Source organism: Rousettus aegyptiacus, unplaced genomic scaffold, assembly GCF_014176215.1.
Source record: "Rousettus aegyptiacus isolate mRouAeg1 unplaced genomic scaffold, mRouAeg1.p scaffold_m13_p_4, whole genome shotgun sequence".
In the NCBI taxonomy this organism is placed as follows: Eukaryota; Metazoa; Chordata; class Mammalia; order Chiroptera; family Pteropodidae; genus Rousettus; species Rousettus aegyptiacus.
In genome coordinates this window covers 33,539,328-33,559,185 of record NW_023416307.1, presented here as the reverse complement: position 1 = coordinate 33,559,185, position 19,858 = coordinate 33,539,328, and the positions used below count along the sequence as shown (strand labels likewise).

Here is a 19,858-nt window from a genome sequence, read left to right as displayed (position 1 = left end):
AGATAGAAGATATGTTTATCACTTTATTGGATTTCATAGCACTGGGAGGGATAGAAAGATATTCATAGGCTAGAACAAAGTGCTCAGTCTAATGAGGTAGAATATAATAGAATTCAATATATTGAAGATAAAGTAAAACTCAAATCATTAAGGACAGGATGAAGGCAGACTTTGCCTAAAAGCAGACATGTAGAAATTTTAAGGAGTTTTAATAGTAAGTAGGTCTCAATTGGAATTGCCAAAGTGCTGTAGCCACTAAAAAAAAAATGATACTACCAGAAGTAATATTAATACACTCTGCTATGAGGAATTTGTAGTAGTCTATATTAGGTAAAGATCCACCAATACTTAAAACATTTATTATATTCAATCCCAGACATCATCACACTTTCTAAGAAATTTAGGCTTGGGAAATTATATATATATATATATATATGTATATATATGTGTGTGTATATATATACATATCACAATGGTCAGAATGATGTAAAGATCAAACTGTTTTGTGATAAAAATAGGAAATTTTGCTATGAGAAGAAAATGACTCATAGAAGATATGATAGTTGTCTTCAAATATTCGAAAGGAAGTCATATGATGAAGACTTTATGATCTTTAGAAGAAAAAAAAATAGAACAGTATGTTAATACAAGAAAGGAATTCTAAATGGTCTCAAATATAGACACCATCTTTAGAATTCCAGACTCACGATGTTATGCAATGTTAGGGTTCATCACTACATATTTAGATAGAGGATTAAAGAATTAGTTAAGTGGTTAGATCGGATGACCTTTAAGATGGATATTTTATATTCCGTGATCTATTTTGGCATAGTACTGTGTAGCTTCAGATATGGCCATATTTATTATTGGGAAGGACTGCTTCACACCTGCCTTTATCGATAGACTTGCTCAATAGAATTCAATTAATATTGCTGTGAACTCAACAATAATGTTTTATACTTATAATTTTGAGTCATATAAGACAGATAAAACAAAGTGTTGTGTAATGATTTAGCACAGTGGGTAGCACAAAAGGTGCTTTGAATAGTTTGTGTTTAAACATATTTCTAGCTCGGCTATAGTTGTATGTTAATAGGTAATTTATAGAGTTGGCCCATGTATGTAACAGTCAATACATCATCTGGCAATAGTGGGCACCATTTGTTGAGTGAATGAATGACTAATTTCTATCATGGCTTGATTAATGTTCATTAGCTGCTACCACCCTGAATCACTACTTAATTACTTCCTCTTAAAACTTTTCCCACATATTCCATACCCTTGGAGGAAAAGGAAAAATTTTAATGGGAAAGGGCATAAAAATAGAAGTGGTGGTAGCTGGTGGGAAGATCTTCTCTAGAGCAGAGAAAGTCAGTTCTGAGAGTGAAATTATTTTCAGAAGAGAGATAGAAATGTTTTAAGGGGATATTTAAGTCCAGGATTGGGGTAGTCGGAAATACTTCAAATTATAGCACTCCACTGGAAAATATTGCTTTCAATGAACATTTACAGGATATATTTGAAACTTCTTTTTTTATGACAAAAAAATATACTGTAACCTGAAAAGAAATATAAAAATGTAGTAAAAAAAATGTAATTATATAAAACAACATTAAAACCCATAAAACATCAAAACTTTTTATGGAAAGTAACACTCTTGAAACATGTTTTTGAAATGTTTATTTTGTATTGATGTCTACATGCAGCCACAAAAACCTGCAAAACTATGTCAATTATTTTATTTAGCAATTTGGAAATATTGATCTGTAGGCCATGTATGGGGAAATTCTTTAATGTCCTTTTTTTTTTTTTTTTTTTTTTTGCTATATTCTTATCTTGGGCTATATTTAGATAAGAGTTGCCCATACTTTAGTGTTCTCTACCCAGATCATTACTGATTAGAGATAGTACAAGGTTAGAAATACATTACTCTAAAATTTTATTTTTATTTGTTTCCAGTAACGTATTTGACCAAAACTTGGATCAAGGATTAAATTTACTGTTTCTTCCTAAATATTCTTTATTTTGTTCTGCAAAGACAGTAGATTATGTTTTAAAGAGATTTATTGAAATCTGCTCTTTTAAAAACAAACTGTCAAGTCTCATTAAAAACAAACAAACAAACTCCTCAAAGGAAAAAATTCATTAATTTAAAATTGAGGTTTTTCCCCCTTTTTTCCTCTATCATTTTCTCACTCCATTTTACTCTTTCTTCTTTCTTTTACGACAAACTGTGTAACGACTGTATTGAAATTCCCAAACTTTACTTTCCAATTGTTTTCCCTGCATTCACCAAGAGATGAACATTGTTCCTATCAAATCAAAACTGTCAGCATGTGTGTGGGCAATACAAAGAAATTGCAAGACAACATTTATCTTGGAAATGTTTTTGTGTGTGTCAAACAGAGAAGTAATTATTTCTAAGTTTAAGAAAAGTCAACACAACTTGGAAAACACAGTAATATTTATTCATGATAATAAAAATGTTTTTAATGGAAGCCACGGATATCCAAATACAAACTGAATCGTGACAACCCAGTGGCCTTTTTTACAAAAACCATGACATATGTCCAATTAATGTGCTAAATGATATGAGTGCAAGAAAGTATGAATTAAAAAACACTGAAATGGTTTTAAACATACCTGGTCTAATATAGATATCAACCCTGGACATAGCATTCAAAAATAGTCCCTTTGCCTTAACTTAATCTGCTGAGTTTTTGTCACTGTACTTTTAACGATTTTCTTTAAAGCTCTAGTTGTTATAGTTCATTTCAACACAGGACTGCTAGCACTTTGGCTTGACTTTACAGAGAGGACTAAATTCTATGGTATTTGTACATATGTAGGAAGATACACAAAATTATTTGTAAATATATGATTCCGAAAAGACCATCATAAATATCCTATAAACCATATAATACTTAGAATATATATACCATGTGGTATATATAATGGTTGACTAGAAAAAATTATATGTCTAATTTGTGTTTGTCCCTAACAATTTGACTTATTTAAATTGATCTTACCTAGTATTTTAGAAGAAGTTAAAGTTTGTTAGAGATTTAAATTTTTACCCATAAGTACCAATAAATCAGATGTGTAAATAACTGTTGCTTTCCGAAAATTCACCTCACTCTTTTCCAGGAGTCATCTGGATCCATTTGGACCCATTTAATATTATACAAAAATCAAATTATATGTAAGAAAAGGCCTTTCTAAATAAAATTTTCTTAGTTGAAATTTAAAATATGGTCACCCTATTATACCTTTTAAATTGAATTATCAGGCTCTGCAAATTAAAAAAAAAAGATGACAAAATTTATAAATAAAATCCCAGGAAGAAAGGCACTTATGCTCTGCACACCGTTATTGCAGTCTGTATACTCCACGACACTTACCAAATGGAATTTATTTCTGGACTGCATACAAATACAGCAAAGTGCTAGGATAAAATCAAATCAGAATGCTTATGAAAAAGTTGGCTATCAAATGTTTTACATCAGTAGGAAATTTCTTTAGAGATTTCTGATGAAAATTTAAAGTGTATGTTGTTATATCAAGTACAGGAGAGGTATAAGGTTGTTGGAAAAATTCCCTTAATTTATTAACTAAAAAGCCAAACAATTGTCATTAACAGTAAATCTTGACAAAATAATTAATGAATGATAACAAAATCTCAGCAGAGAAGTGCCCATTAATTAAATTTATTTGAGAGCATGTTTCACAAGGATAACCAAATTATCTAATTTTCACTCATATTAAAAAGTGATAGTCTATAACAACTAATTACTAGAAATGAAGGAAAAGGCCAGTACTTTGAACCAATAAAATAGAAGAAAATTATCAAAGGACTGCCATTATATTTGACAGCTTCCTGAAAATTCCATTCATTATTTTGCCCTGTGAAATATTTCTGTGAAACTCACCAAAGAAAAGAATCCCAGTAATGTCTATATATTAGTGTTTTTAAAGTTGGAACACATTCACCACATTCTTTTTATCTTTTCATGATGTTAATATGTGTATCAGTATGAGTATGCCAACAGGTGAAATAACTGAGAAGGTTATGTTACATATATATCATATATATGTTATGTTACACACACACATATATATATAATATATATACATTTCGAATGAGTTTTGGCATTTCTTTTCTGTAAGAAAGTTAATGCCATTCTGTTTTCCTCTTTAGTGTTACATATAATTATTGATTTAAAAATTTTTTTGGCTGCTTCCATATTGTACAGATAACAAATCTAAATTAAAGCATTATTATAGTGAACTTTTAAATTTCAAATGAACGAAATGCTGTATACTTTACTTGGATTTTCCTCCTTGAGTTGCTAGCATGATCTTTCCAATTAAAATTGAGTATTTTTAATGCTTTAGCAAATGACTTTCTAATTCCCATGAAGGGAGGGATGGACCTCATGATACATCTGTAGTACTCAACTAGATTTCGTTCATAGTGAACATATTCGATAGAAATTTAAAACTATGAAATCTGCCACTTTATATTTTTAATTCCATATTCTAAAATAACATTAATCTGTTGATAACATTTGGCAATAATTTTAAAAAATAGTAAAATAGTTAAAGTCCATTTGGCTTAATGTTTGTATAAATTTTAAGCAGCCTGGACTATTTATAATTTAATCTGAGGCAGGAAAATCTGAATTAATAAGTTATGCCAAAAATATTTTTTAATTTTGTGACTCACATTTTTCTAAAGAAAATTATCGTCTAAATAATACATTTTAAACATATTGGTTAAAAATTGAAAATAATTTTCAAAATATTTCTTGCACTTAAAAATTATGTTTCAGCTTTAACAACAGTTCTTAATGTTTGTTTATTGTGGGACATCAGTTTACATTCAGAAAACTAGCTGCCGTAATTATAAAACTTCAATTAACACTCATTTGCAATGACTTTATCACAACAGTAATAAAACCTAGAACAGGTTTATCATCCACAAAGTTGATACTATATTAATTTAGAAAAAAAGGATATGGCTATGTTTTGTTTCCCTAAATAATTTCCCGAAATTAATATAGAATAGATGCCAGTTATGGTATAATTAGGTATATTGGTTGACAGATAAATTTAGAGTAACAAATAGGTAGATATAAATGTGGCTATCATTGAAATAGAATGTTTGATTTTGCCAAGTGAAGTAATGCATATGAAAGGTTTCATTCATATCTTATTTTGTTGTCATTTCTATTTTTATTTTGATTTTTTTGTTTAATCAATATAGTAAAAAAAAAGTTTTCTGGTTAAACAATATTTCAGATGCTAAACAATTCTTTTTATTGGTTTACATTGGCAGTTCACAGTTTAAAAGTACATCCACATCGGGCAAAAACTACATGTGGATTGTTCTGGATTTTGAAGACTTTTTGCTTCTATCAAATTTTTATTTCAAGTTATGGAGCAATATCTACATTTTACTGACAGTTAATAATTGAAAGGGGGAATTATAGGCAAAGGAATTCCTTGAAATAGAAGATTTTATCTTTTAGTATAAGCTTAATGCCTTGCTCAGCACTTTTAAATTCTCTTTGAAGGATAGCTTTCTCTCCATTACTTTATGATAGTTCAATCACCTTTACATTATGGCCCTCGCTATTCTCATTCCGTGAAATACAGCACATTTACTTCCAATGGATCTTTCGCTCAATGATCAGAATTGGAACTTGTGTTTGTAACTGAAAACAATTGACACATTTTATTTCTATAACACTTTCACATAAGAGGTATTTAAAAATACAAAATTGATATTTTTTCATGAGTTCCTGGGTTTATTAATTCATAACATTAAAGTTTCATCAGTTTCATCTTAGATGAGACTTGCCTATAAATACATAGTGTGTTTTCTGTAGAAGTTACCTATACGTCTTCAAAAATTCAATTGATCTAGAAAAATGACTCTGAGACAGTCATGTTTCTTTCTTTCTTTCTTTTTTAAAAAAAGACAAAACAGCAATAAACATTTTAGCTCTTTAATGAGCAAAGATCATGTCTCTTAGCATTGGACTAATAGTCATTATCCAGATTATCTTTATTTCACGCAATGACCAATGACATGGCCAAGATGTACAAAGTTGCTTCCATCAAGTAGTATACAATTTTTTTTTTGTATAATAAGCTTTCATTCTTGAAAAAGAGTAACTGAAAAGAAAGGTTTCTGTTACTGCAGTTAGTTTGTCAGAGAAAGTTCTTTGCATTATCTTACAAACTATCAAAATTGCTAGTCATCTGAAAAAATGTAAAAAAAAATCACATAACTTTAGTCTAATAGAAATATAGTACAGGTAAGAGAGAAAGTATTTATCAGGATGTGCTCTTTAAGTCCATCTCAATTTTTTTTTTAATATAAATGTACATCTGATTACATATACAAACATTTGGAAAGGTCTGTGATATACCATTACTGGTAAACAATAGGAGGATGAAGAGTTTCCTGTGGTCTTAGAATATTCATTTAAAATCACATATACGTGTAAGACTAAAATCCTCCAGATGTTGACTCTCCTTCTAGGTTCTGTATCTACGTTGTACTCTACTGAGATTGCATGAGTAAATTCCAGTGAATGAACCTCAGTGAGAAAGGTAAGTGATGTGACAAGGGACATAACTTTATATTGAAATATTATTAGTAAACATTTTGTCATGCAACATGAGTAAATTAATTAACTGAGAACTGTATTCAGAATGGTAATATGGGGCATCCTCATATCATAAAAGACTGTTGCAAGTAACTCTTTGGACACATTTCACCTTACCAAAAGGAACAAAATACAGAGTAACAAAAACCACAGCAAATTATAGATCCTGTAACACATGTCCAGTTAGGGTTATATTTCTACAAATTATTTAGATGGAAACAAAAAGAACATTAAAAACACAGAAAACTGTTTTTTTTTTTTTCTGGGATTCATATCAGTGAGTATTCACCACTATACCTATATTTTCTTCAAATACCTTTAATAACTAATTCCTGCTATTATCGAAACTACTGTGAATTATTTAATTGTAATTACTTTTGCCCCTTAAAATCTTCTTTAGGTTCTGCCAATTGATGGAGGAAGCTTCTATTAAAAATTCCAATGGGATGAGAAGAATTTTAATTACGGCTTAATCAGCAGCACAGCCACCAAGCATATAAATTATCATGCACATCGTGCTAAAAATATCCAGTTTCCTTTATCCCCACAACTTTATACTGACAGCACTTATGTGATAATGTTGTACCTGCCAGTCTTTAAACTTCTTTGTTTTACTGGCAAATTTCAGCGTGAGCCTCTGCTAAGGCCATTAACAGCATTGGTGCTTTGTGTACTTATCCAAATATGTAAATATGGTCTACGGAATAAAACAGCTCCAAATAAAAACTGGTGAAAATTATCTGACATTCCATTGGTGTGTCCCTTGTGCATATTCATGGTTGTTTTTTATTTTTATTTTTTATATTTCAGACATAGTTCTTTCCTGTTTGGTGTTCCACATGCCTACTTCCACTATGTAACATAAATCTTCAAAAAATTAATTCTTGAATGTGAATGAAAAAGTATCATTCAGAACAACTGCTTCAAGCAATTGAAATTCATTTTTAGAGTTGATTTGTGTATATATGTACAATTCAATTTTTCAAAACCCCCAAAGTTCTTGATATGTATATTCACATAATATTCCTCCTTATTTAAATAGTAAGAGTCTTGTAGGTTGAAAGCCAAGGGATCTTCAGTAATCTTTTACCATAATCCATCAAAAATAGAGTTTGTTTCTCTTGTCTGGCTATACCCTGGTTGTTGAATGTGAATGGGGGTGGGGATGGGGGTGGGGCAGAGTATTGTTCTGTCCTCCGGTAAATGTATTGAATGTGTGTAAGGGCTGGATCCCTGGTATAGTGTTGGGAATCATTGTAATGGTGTTGGGTGTCATTAAAGGAACATCATCAGGTGACCTCCTCATAGCTAGTGTGTAATCTGGGGGGCAGGCGGTCCGAAGAACCACCTCATGTGGATGGATGGACTCACATTCATGATCCAAATCAGTGTGCTTCATTTGGAGAGACATGATCTCCTCTTCTTGTGCATGGGTCAGATCGTTGGTAGTAGTACGCTGAGGGCTACATCTCCTATGAACGTCATGTCTCCTTTTATCCTTTTTGTAGTACAGGGCTGCAAAGGCCAAGATGTTCAGAAATAGCAGTGATGCTCCAACTGCTATAGTGACACTCAGCTCTGTTGAGTAGTCCCTTTGATCCACTGAAAATGGACTTGGTTGTTGTTTAGGATCATCTTGCTTGGCAGTGGGAAAGGCTGATGTGACAGGTACAGAATTTTTTCTTGTAGGTCTGAAAGTGATGTCAGTTGATGGCACTTTAGTTGTTGTCGAGGTATACTGAGAAATATCATTGAGATTATGCAGATGAGGTACCAGTTCCAACCAGAGGTTCACCTTATTGGCTCTATAATGTTCTTTAACTCTTGGTTTTAATCCAATATGGAGATAAAGTTGATCTTTCTGGGAATATCTGGTCCATGCTACTTCTTCAAAACGGTTGGGTTTGGTATGGATGAATTTTGTGTCTTGAGGGACGGGTTGATTTGGGTCACTAGAACAGAAAAAGGCAATTAAGACAACAAAGTTATTTTACTATTTTTCTTGATAGAAATAGTACTGGTTTAACATGTAATTGAAGAGATAATTCAGCAAGGCTTTAGGTTGTGTTTTAACAACTTGGGTCAAGTTAGAACTATAAATAGCATCACAGGCAGATTGTTAGATAGATGGCAACGTAATATGAGTAAGCCTTGTTCTCAACCTGTTTGGAGATGAGATACTATCTACAAAAGGCTTTGAAATTCATATACTCATGCATTGTCCTATAGGCAAATTGGCAGAAACATCATAGAATAGTGGAAAAGACAGGATTTAAAATAGACAGATGAGGATTTGAATCCTAGTACTGCTATATATTAGACATATTAATATGGGGTTCTCATAGCTTTAGGCCTCTCCTTCATAAAATGGGATTAATAGTGCTTGACCTGTCCACCTCACAAGGTAGTTGGGAGGATCAAAGGGCATGTAGTTTTAGAAATTGGAAAGCACTATGAAATAATATTCATCACTATTTAATAACAATAATAAGCCATGTGTAATTAAAACACCAAAATAAATGTAATTATCAAATAAAATAATAGAAATATAAGCCTTTCTTAATAAACTTCTAAAAAGTCAGAACTAATTAAGTAATGATTTTTGAAATATAATCACAATTAGCATTTTAGAAAAACAACAATATATAATTGCTGGTATTAATCTATTAAATTAAATCATTTGGGCACAGAATGTATATTATCTTTAAATGTTTAAAAGTATTTCTATTAAGTTATAGAAAACTTTATTCTTTAGGTACATACCCAGTTTTAGCAAAGTTTGTCCAGTATGTCATTACAACTGCACTCAGCATCACATCATTTTTGGAGAAATTGCAAGGAAATAGCTCTGTAGGCCCAATCATGGGGATTCCTAATACGTAGGGAACCTCATCTCCATGAGCTGCATCAGCCCAAGCTGGAACCTGATCAGTTTGGCAATGATGGTAAAAGGCATAGAAATATGTAGGTGAACCAAAGTTTGAGTGAAGATCTGCTGTTGCTACAGCTGGTGCCACCCACTGATGGTCTGTAAACAAAGCCAATAATGTCTTCCTCCGAGTTTCAGGGTTATGACGGTCAGCCCAGTCAGTGTACATAAATTTAATGGTTTCTCTCAAAACATCTTTTCCTTCAGGATAGCCATATAAATTATCAACAAAATTGGAAACAGCAAAGTCAAAATCACTAGCTGATATACCATCATCGCTATCTACTATATTTTCAACAAATTTTAATCCTTCCCCTTGGTTAACTCCTAACATTATATCATAGTTGAGAAACTCTCCTTGCTCCATTAATATCTGAGGGTCATCTGGTATTACATCACCATCAATCACAGGTCCAAAGGCTATGTGGTATCGCGCTGGTTGAATATCTTGATCAACAAGTTCTTTGTAAGGCTTCTTCTGTAGGCATTCCACTAACTCTACCGTATCTGAAACATTGCAACCAACTTTTGTGGCCAACATTCTAGCATATTTTGCAGGCTGGAAACTAACAGCCCAGCTGGAAAGGGCTGTTCCACTTTGAGCAATTGCTCGTTGAAAAAGGCCTATGGGAAAACAACAAGAGTTTCAGGTGACCTTTGAATAATGTTGTGATAAAACAATAACATTAGATATTTTAGATATGTATATAAAACCCAGATACAACTCGAGAAACAGGAAGATAGAGACATTTTTGCTTAAGGTACATAAAGTCATCCCCAGGGTATAATGCGTCAGAGAAGTGGATTAAGTCTTCTGCTTCAAGTGACAACCACTTTATGGATCAAGAGGCATAAATTGTGCCATGTCTCAAAGAGCCAGTAAGCAAGGAGAGAAAGAGAATGTGTAAATACTAGTGGTAAAAAGTCCCCAAAATGTTTTTGGTTTGCATGTCAATATCTATATTATTATCAAAGCTAACTAGATAGGGCCAACTCTTTCCACTTGAATACTTCATCAGATTCTGTGTTGTCTTTTGAGGATATTTCCTCCAATTTGGCTCCCTATATCTTCCTTCCTTCAAAATGGCTCTGTATGTTTGATTCGATGAGATTTTATTTGGAAAAGAATTGTTGAAAGCTCACACAAATACTGGGGCTGGGGATTTGCTCATACCCTGGGGATGGCCCCGAAGGCACACAAAACAGAATATCACTTTAGACATACTCTTTCCAGCTCTTCATGTCAGACATAGTATGCTGAATATTCATCTTTCAGAAGCAGACATAACATTTGAAGTGTTTTCACTAGGTTAAAGAAAAAACTATCAGCAGAAGGATTTAGTGGGGGTGATTTAACTTTTTTCCACTGTTAAATGTGCTCCGCTACATTTTTTTCATAAAAGATAAAAAGTACATGGTCCACTGCTTTTCACTAAATTGCATTTAAGAATTATAAATTATGGTCCAATATGTAGTTTGATTAGAGCTGCATGCCGTTCAAATTTACAAATGCATGTTATCTACCCATTAAGGTATTTTCAAATAAAATGCTTGTTTTAAAAATATAATTTATCTATTTTCTTTTGAAAATTACATTTGTTATCAATTTCCAAATATAGTTTTGTAGTTCAGTTATTTAAACACAGGCTCAATTATTCATGTTAATGTTATAAAAATGGTTTTTACAAAAATGAATATGTATTCAAACTTCAGTCTTCATGTGTTCTTGGATAATTCTAAAAATATTTAAAAAGTCAAACAATACTAATTAATTTGTTTTGGTTTCTTATATCTTTATGAACATATTTTTAGTTTGCAGGAGCAATGTATGCTAGAGTAAATGATATAAATATAGATAATTTTTTAATTATTATTGCTTATGCCTATAGCACCTAGTCTTCCTAAGTGGTCTCCCACCCAAGTACTAACCAGGCCTGACCCTGCTTAACTTCTAAGATCAGACATTGGGCTTGTTCAGAGTGGCCTGGCCGTAGACCACGGACCGTGGCTCCACTGGGGCGTGAACCCAGGACCTTTTGCATGTAAAGCGGATGTGCTAACTGCTACACTATGGAACCATGTTTGAAATATAGATAATTTAAAAAATTATATAAGCTATGTGTTTGTCAACATTTGCTCAGAAAAATATTTTACTAATTAAAATCTTAACAACTAAAATAAACCTGGTTATTTCTATAGTACGCTTTCTAATTTCAGGGGTTCGATGACATTAACTAAATATATGAGAAAAGATTTTAAAGAAAATACAAGTCAAATATAGTCTGAAATATGCCATCTAGATGGTGTTGGAAAAACCACATCATTAGTGAGAGTGCTTGCTTTGTGTATGAAAGCTGTGGTCGATTCCTAATGATACAGGCCTAATCGTTGCCCTGGATCCGAGAAGTTAACAAACATTAACGTTTTGCCTTACTGGAGATAGAATTGGCCTGATGACTTCAAGACATGTCCTAAGTATCTCCTGGTCAAATCAGGCAATTTTATTTGTGGAAATAAGCTTAGGACTAGAGCACACGTATGCCCATTTGTGTGGTCAGGACAGATTTCCTTAAAGAGGGCGATGAAATGCTATTTTTTGAACTGTTTGCATAGCCATTTGCCACTGTTTACCATATCATCGATTGATAAAAAGCAAAGCCAGCCAGTGAATTTATTAATTCATCTCTTTACTGAATGCTAGTTTTGGACTGGCTGAAATTGGCTTTGGTGCCCATTTTTGGTGCCCATTTTGTAAAAGAGGTCTGAACGAATTGTTTAATGTTAATCTACATAAATACTGGCATAACTATAGTCCTCAGGCTAGAATAATCTAATCTGTTCAATTAAAAAAGCATGAAAATTTGTCATTTTGAAATAAGCCATTTCATTAGAGACCAAAATCTCTGATAATTTTCTCAGGTGTAACATTTTATCGTCTAGAATCAATTGAACTCAACTAATTTAAATGCGCTGTTACAGAAACTATTTCCATAAATTATGTTTATAATAATATATATTTCTCTAAATATATATACTCATCTAATTAATGGCCATCCTTTTGAAATTCCACATTAATTTGTCTTTGATATCAAAAACAAATATTCTATTGGGTGCTTATATCATAAAACTCAGACAGTATACTTTCTTAATATATATGAAATAAAAATTAAAAAAGAAAAAATATAAGATGATCTATTTTGATGTCTATCCTCTATCTTCCTATCTTTTATGTATGTATAATGGAGAGAAAATATTTGCATTTACAGACTTCTCCAACAAAACACTTCTGTTCTTGTGTATATTTCAAGTTAATAAATACAATCGAATGAGTGACTAAACTCATGGTAAGGTCCATGAAAAAGAACAACTTGATAACTCTTGGGCAGGCACTTTGGAAAAAAGGTGTCATGGCCAGAAAATGGAGCTAGGAAAAATATCTTATGGGTTTAAGCCACCTCAGTGCTCCATGCTGATTTGCCAAGCTTTGAGAGGGGAAAATAACACTTTTAGAGTCGAAAATTGAAAAAAAAAGAAAGCACAATTTCAAACCTATTTTTCTTTTTAATCAAAAGCTCTACTAGTGACCTTGATGGTTTGACAATTTTGGATCATGCATGCAAAATAATCAAACATCCATTCTCTACTCACATAAGTGAAAATCTCATTTTCAGACAAACTAGCTTATAACTGCTTCCTTCTTTCTAGCAAAAGGTTTTAAATGTCTATTATCTTGAAAATAGATTATACACAAGCCTTGCATTAAAATAAACCTCGTTTTTGATTTTGGTTACTGAATAAACAGAGATGACAGAACTGTGAATGCCTTTGATTTTTCCAAAAATCACCCTCTAGAAGAATAAAAAGTAATGGTAATAATAACTATCCTAAAGTGTGCTTGAAAGGGCATACTTACTAAACTCCACAGGAGACAAAGAAAAGAGCTTGACAAAAATCTAAACATGCATACCAAAGCTAAAGAAACAACATTTCTAACAGTTATTAAATTCAACCTAAAACTCAGTTTGAACAGAGAAATATATACAGAGCATCACATACTACTGATGGTGGTGGCATGCAGACACCAAAATTGTCAAAATTTGCAACCCACATAATACCTTTGGTTGAATTGCTCCAACGGTTACCTTCAGAATAATGGGATAAAGTCAGCAGATTGACACATGAACCCCCAGCGCCAGATCCAAAAACAGTGATTCTTAAGGGGTCACCACCAAAGAATCCAATGTTCTCACTAGTCCATCTTAAAGCCTGTATAAGATCAAGGAGTCCATAGTTTCCTTTTGCAGCCTGATCTCCTGTACTCAAGAAACCTGGAAAATCGAAATGAAGAGATACCTTAGAACACTGTTTTGAGTTGACATGAATCAAATAGGCATTAAATTTAAATGCAACTGAAGCCTGTGTTCATCAAGATAAGAACAAATTTTTTAGTAAAAAATTATTTCCCATGAGAATAAATGGATTTCCTTTAGGATAATAGTAGAGACTAAATTCTGAAAAATGACCTTTGTCTTCCCTAAATTATCCAGGTAATAGGTTATAGGGGGCAGAGAAAGAGAATGAAAAACATTTTGAAAGTCCTCAAGGGAGACATTCTAGAGGCCAAGTTACTAGGTGAAGATATTTGAGATAGTGTCATATAGCATATGAGAATGCGATTTTGCCATAGAACAGTGTGTTGGTCCTCAAGTTGCCCGTTGTGTAACATGATTGGAATTTAAGGTATGTGTAGCAGAGAGGCAGGATGCAGTGGTGAAGAGCATGTGTATTTTTCTAAAACTTGTGCATAAAGTAATATACAACTCTTTGCATGTATATGTATAGATACATTTTTATTGATGGTGCATGGTTAAGAAAGAATCACTGTGTTAGAGGTAATCTGAGACCACATTTTGGAATACCTTAAATGCTAAACCGAGGAGATTTGTTCAATTAGAAAACCGTATAGAAGAACTGAAGATTTTTGAAAAGTTCTGACTCGTAGTTCTAGAATGTCTAAAGCTCTGCTTTGAAGTGAATCTGATAGATAATAAAGAGAAGCATATGTTGCACAATAGAAAGAATGGAAGTAGGGGAGAGGTTATAGGAATCTGAATTGACAGAGTGGCAAAGGCATTTGAAAAAAGGAAATAGAAAAAAAATGTGGCAGTAAGAGCTGAGTGACTTTATTACGCAGAAGGTTCTCAAATAACATTTCATGCAATGTCATTTCATCATAAGGAATAGATGCTGTAGGTACTGAACTCTTGTTTAAATCAATTAGCTTGATGTAAAATTGGTTTCAGTATATGTCATTTCTCTTGAAGTCGCAGAACCTATCAATGATGTTAAGTGAGGACTTAACCGTATTTGGAAGTTGTACAGAGAAGAGTCAAGTATATTACTTTAATAATACTTTGAACATATTTATTATTTACACTGGCAATAGATTTTATAATATGTTTATTACAACTTGTAAGACAAATGTTTACTTTAATATATTTCTGTAGTTGGTAGAAATAAAAAAAAGTAGAATGTATTTCATAAAATGTTTTATTTTATAGACAATTCATATATTATGTAAAATATTTATAACTATATTACATAAACATTAATTAATTATATTCAAGGATATAATTTCTGAACTCAATAAGTTTATGAACTATTTTTTTTTTAATTATATTATCTTCTACTGAAGACCCATTATAGAAACTCAATATAATGGGTCAATATTTGTCATTAAAATTATGTTATTTAATTTGTAAAAACATAATTTCACAAATTACATTTGTGAAAACTAAACTGTGATGACAATACCTATGAGTATATCAATCTATACCCAAAATGAAAATATGGACAAAAATTCTTTAGGATCATTATAGGAAGTAATAGATAAGGACAAATTTTCTTGAATAATTTTGAAAAACATGAAAAAATGCACATGATTAGTCCTTTTCCTACAAGAACAAAAAGAAACAAAAAGACTACTCCATTATGTGTGTATATGTGTGTGTGTATGTTTATATGTGTGTGTATAACTCTGAAAATATTAAATCATTTTTGAGATGAAAGTTAATTTTCAAAAATTAGGTTCCAAATAAACATATTTTTCCTATAAAAAAGAAAATTTTTATAGGATCTGCTTACCTAGAAACACTTTCAGATACTCAATAGTCAGATAAATAAGAGCATGTAAAAATACAAAACAAAAACATGGCAGGGAATTCTTTTTAACTTTATTTGCTATTAAGTACACTTTGGTATAAAACCTAACCATTAGCTTAAGTTCCTGAAGGAATTTGTTGCAAATGTTTTGACCTATATAAATAGACTGTTGGCTCAAACCCTGAAAACAACATTACAGAAAGATTACTGTGCATTAGATAGAAAGGCTCTTGAAAGATAAAGGAGGCATGAGTTAGGGAGTATGTGTGTATATGTGTGTGTTAGAGAGAAAGAAAAAGCGAGAATGAATGAAAGAATGAAAGCACACTCTAGGTAGTTTATTACATATATAATTCTATACCACAAATATATTCAAGTAGAAATTTGATTTCTGCATATAGCTTATACCACTCAGCCCAAAACCCAAGATTTGTATTTAATTCCTCTTGAAATAATATTGAATAACTCCAGTTAATATTCAAATGAATCTCTACATTTGTACAAAAATGACTCACTAACAAAATAATCATTCAATATAGAACATGTAGAGAATCACAGTAATAAAATTATTGCCTCCACATTAAATAAATAGTATCCCCTTTATAGTTCCAGTTTTAGTAGCATCATTTTAATTACTCTGGTAGATTGGTAAATAGTTTTGTGTTTACATAACAATATTGTAATTCCAAAAATTAGGGATCCGAAGAGGCCCACACCAAGACATATCATAATTAAAATGCTAAAAAAAAGAATATTAAAAGCAGCAAGAGAAAAAAAAATTACATATAAGGGAACACCCATATTACTGACAGCTGATTTCTCAAAAGAAACTATGCAGGACAGTAGGGCTTGGCAAAAAATATTCAAAAGGATGAAGATCCAGGATATACAACCAAGAATAATTTATCTAGCAAAGCTATCATTTAGAGTTGATTGACAGAAAAAGAGCTTCCCAGACAAAAATAAACTAAATGAATTTATCACCACTTAGCCAGTATTACAGGAAATGTTGGAGGGGATTCTTTAAGAAGAAAAAAAAAGCGTATCAAAAATAGGAATAAAGAATGGTAACAACTACATTACTATCAATAAGTAACTCAAATGGAAAAGAATTAAGCGCTCCAACCAAAAGATAGAGTAGCTGAAAGGAAAAGAAAACAAGCCCCCTACATATGAAAAGGAAGGGAATGCAAAAAGATATTGCTTTGATGAACCTAGAAAGTATTTAAGTCAGATAGAGAAAGATAAACACATTTATATGATTTCACTTGCATGCAGAATTTAAGGCTTACAAGAATAAACCAATTAAAAACAAACACAAATATAGTGGACAATTTGGTGACAGACAGAGGGGACGGGGGTGTTAGGGGTTGGGAGAATGCGGTGAAGAGTTAAAAAAGTACAAATTAGTAGCTGATGGATGGTCATGGGCATAGGGAGCACAGCATAGGGAATGCAGTTAGCATTAATATGTTGGCTAGGTGGAGGGTCAGGGGAGGGAGGGAGCAATTCAGGGAATCATTCTATAGACTATATAGATGTCTAACCAACGTACTGTGTACTTGAAACTAATTAAAATTTTAAAAAATAGAAAACATTAAAAAAAGTGTGAAGTTAGAAAAAAATACAATCTGTAGATAGAATATGTTTGTGAAAATAAGCAGAAAGATAAAAATATACACATATGTTTGCATATGCACAGTATATCTCTTGATGGACACTCAAAATTGATTGCAGTGGTTACTTCTAAGGTGGGCGACTGCAGGACTGAGGTTGGTGGGAAAGAACAATTTATTCTTCAGTGTATAACCTTTGATAGCTTTTGCATTTTATTACATGTGCATGTTTTATTAAAAGTATAAAAAGTTCAAATTTTGGAAAAAAACAAGTAACATGCTCTTCTTTTTAAAGGGAGATGGTGGTGTGTGTGTAGGGAAAGCAGCAGAATTTTTCAGAAAAAATCAACTGTTTAATTTAACTGACTCATAAATATAAAACATTGAAAAATTATTACATTCAATGTAAAGCAAACTTTAAAAATTTATTATTACTATTACGCCAAGAATTATTTCACAAGTGTTGGAAAGATTTGTAGAAAAGGGAACCCTCATACACTGTTGGTGTGTTTGCAAATTGGTATAGTCACTATGGAAAACAGTTTGCAGGTTCCTCAAAAAATTACAAATGGAACTACCTTTTGACCTGGCAATTGTACTCTTGGGTATTTAGCCAAAGAAAATCAAAACCCGAATTTGTAAAGATCTATATAGTGGCTTATGTGTCCACTACAATTAGTCTTCAACTATGTGATAGAATAATTTAATACCATTTTTCCCACCTAAAAATTCCTTCTATTAAAAAAAAAATCTCCAACTATTGTTCCTACATGCAACTACTAGTTCTACTGATCGTATTAAATTTACTGAGTAGGTTTGGTTTCAATTTGATGTTTACCTGATCTAGCAAGTAGGATTACTTTCAGGTGTTAGAGAGAACCCAGTCAATTTAACAAAGGTCCATAGGCCCTTAGAATGGAAAAATAAATTGGGTAAGGGGAAAAGAAATAAAGACAAATAAGTACTGTGACCAAAGTATTGGTTTAGGTTATTAACGTTTACAGAGCTCAAATAGCTCCCTGAAAGGCAGACCTGATGGTGTGTGAGAAGCTAAGCTGTCTGGTAGCACCCTCTGCAGTTTATTGGTTGACCCGGGTCTCCTACATACAACAATATAGGTATTGTCTTTAGAATGTAAAACAAAAGGAAAGCAGGGTGCTTCACCATAGGAAAACAAAAGATCTAAACATATTCAAGAAGGAAGTTGAACTAGGAAAAATGCAGACTGTTTATATTTATGGTGACACTGGAATGTTGGAGATTTAAGATGTCGGTGATTCTATACAGCAGTTGTGCTTTTTTTTTTTTTTTTTTTTGAAGGAGGGGGAAAATTTAAATGACTATGCTTATGATGTTTATTCTCTAGAAGTGTTACATAGGATCTATATATATTTAGAGTCCACAGTATGTAGTTCATGCTATAAAGAAGTAGAAGAGAACTCTTCTGTGTTTATCAATGTCGTTGCCTGGATACAGATTACTATAGTTGGCTTTTTGAGTCAAATTGGTAAGTACTTCAAAATAGAGACCGTACTGAGCATTAAAGAGCCAGCCTTGAGACTTTAAATGATAGCAAGACATTCTTCTAAGAATTTTAGGATATGAATCCAAAAAATAATTCATTAAGAATTTTGCATCTCAAAAGGATTTAAAACTTTGGGATTAATATTTCAAATCTTCCCAACTGAAAATGCAACTGGAAACCCCATGTGTTAGCTCTCCCTACCTTCTTAGTTGCCAAGTCATCAGTTTTACTTCTGCATTGTCTCTGCCTCCTGCTTTCCACTCATTTCACTAACTTACTTTAGGTCCTCCTCTTCTACTCTTAGACTCATAAAAATCTTTTCACTAGTCACTCAAGCTCCAAACCTCCAAGCTCCCAGCAAACAAGTATTCTGTCATCAGACTTGCTTTTGAAAAATACTCTGTTCTAATGGGGAGACGCAGTTGTATCAAAATAAAATTCTTATGTTAAAACATAATGGGATAGTTTTTCCTTTCTTTTTAAGTCAAAATTGTTTAAAATTTGACAGCTTAAAATCCCCCAATTGGAAAATATGGGATCTGCATAGGGAAAAAGAAGACACACAATACTGTTTAATTACCCATCACCTCTAGATAGTCTCCTTGTGTTCTCTTGAGAGCTACTGTCTAAATTCTTCTTAGAAAACAACAAAGAATAGCTTCAAAATAACTTTCTTTTTGCATATATCGTCTAGAAAAAAAGTTGCTCTGAAATGAGGCTGATTTCTTAATATCATGTATTGGTGGTATTTTCAAAATTTAATATTTTGATGCATTTATTTATTTGTTCGTTGTGAGATAATTTGATTTTTAGTGGCTCATCTTTGGGAAGATCAAAATGAATTACTGGCTAAGCCTTCTGATTCCTGACAGCTGGACACAGAAGCATAAAATAAGAAAGAAGGTGACTGCCAAAAGATGCCTGGAAAGAAAACACCTGAAGATGTTCA

General features: G+C 32.2%; 1 protein-coding gene across 17 annotated transcripts in view; it reads right to left on the bottom strand.

The window, feature by feature from the left end:
- Positions 1-2,161: 2,161 nt before the first annotated feature.
- Positions 2,162-19,858, bottom strand: part of NLGN1 (neuroligin 1) — a 732,068-nt gene continuing 714,371 nt past the window's right edge. For 13 of the 17 annotated variants that reach the window (XM_036219182.1, XM_036219181.1, XM_036219186.1 and 10 more), the window contains 3 exons: positions 13,722-13,934; positions 9,441-10,230; positions 4,814-8,629 (listed from right to left, as the gene is read on the bottom strand). In XM_036219182.1, coding sequence (XP_036075075.1) covers positions 7,807-8,629; positions 9,441-10,230; positions 13,722-13,934 — 1,826 coding nt within the window. In that variant the 3' untranslated portion in view covers positions 4,814-7,806. Of the gene's footprint in view, positions 8,630-9,440; positions 10,231-13,721; positions 13,935-19,858 lie in introns of all 17 variants that reach the window. The other 4 variants (XM_036219192.1, XM_036219194.1, XM_036219191.1 and 1 more) reach the window with 1 other exon arrangement.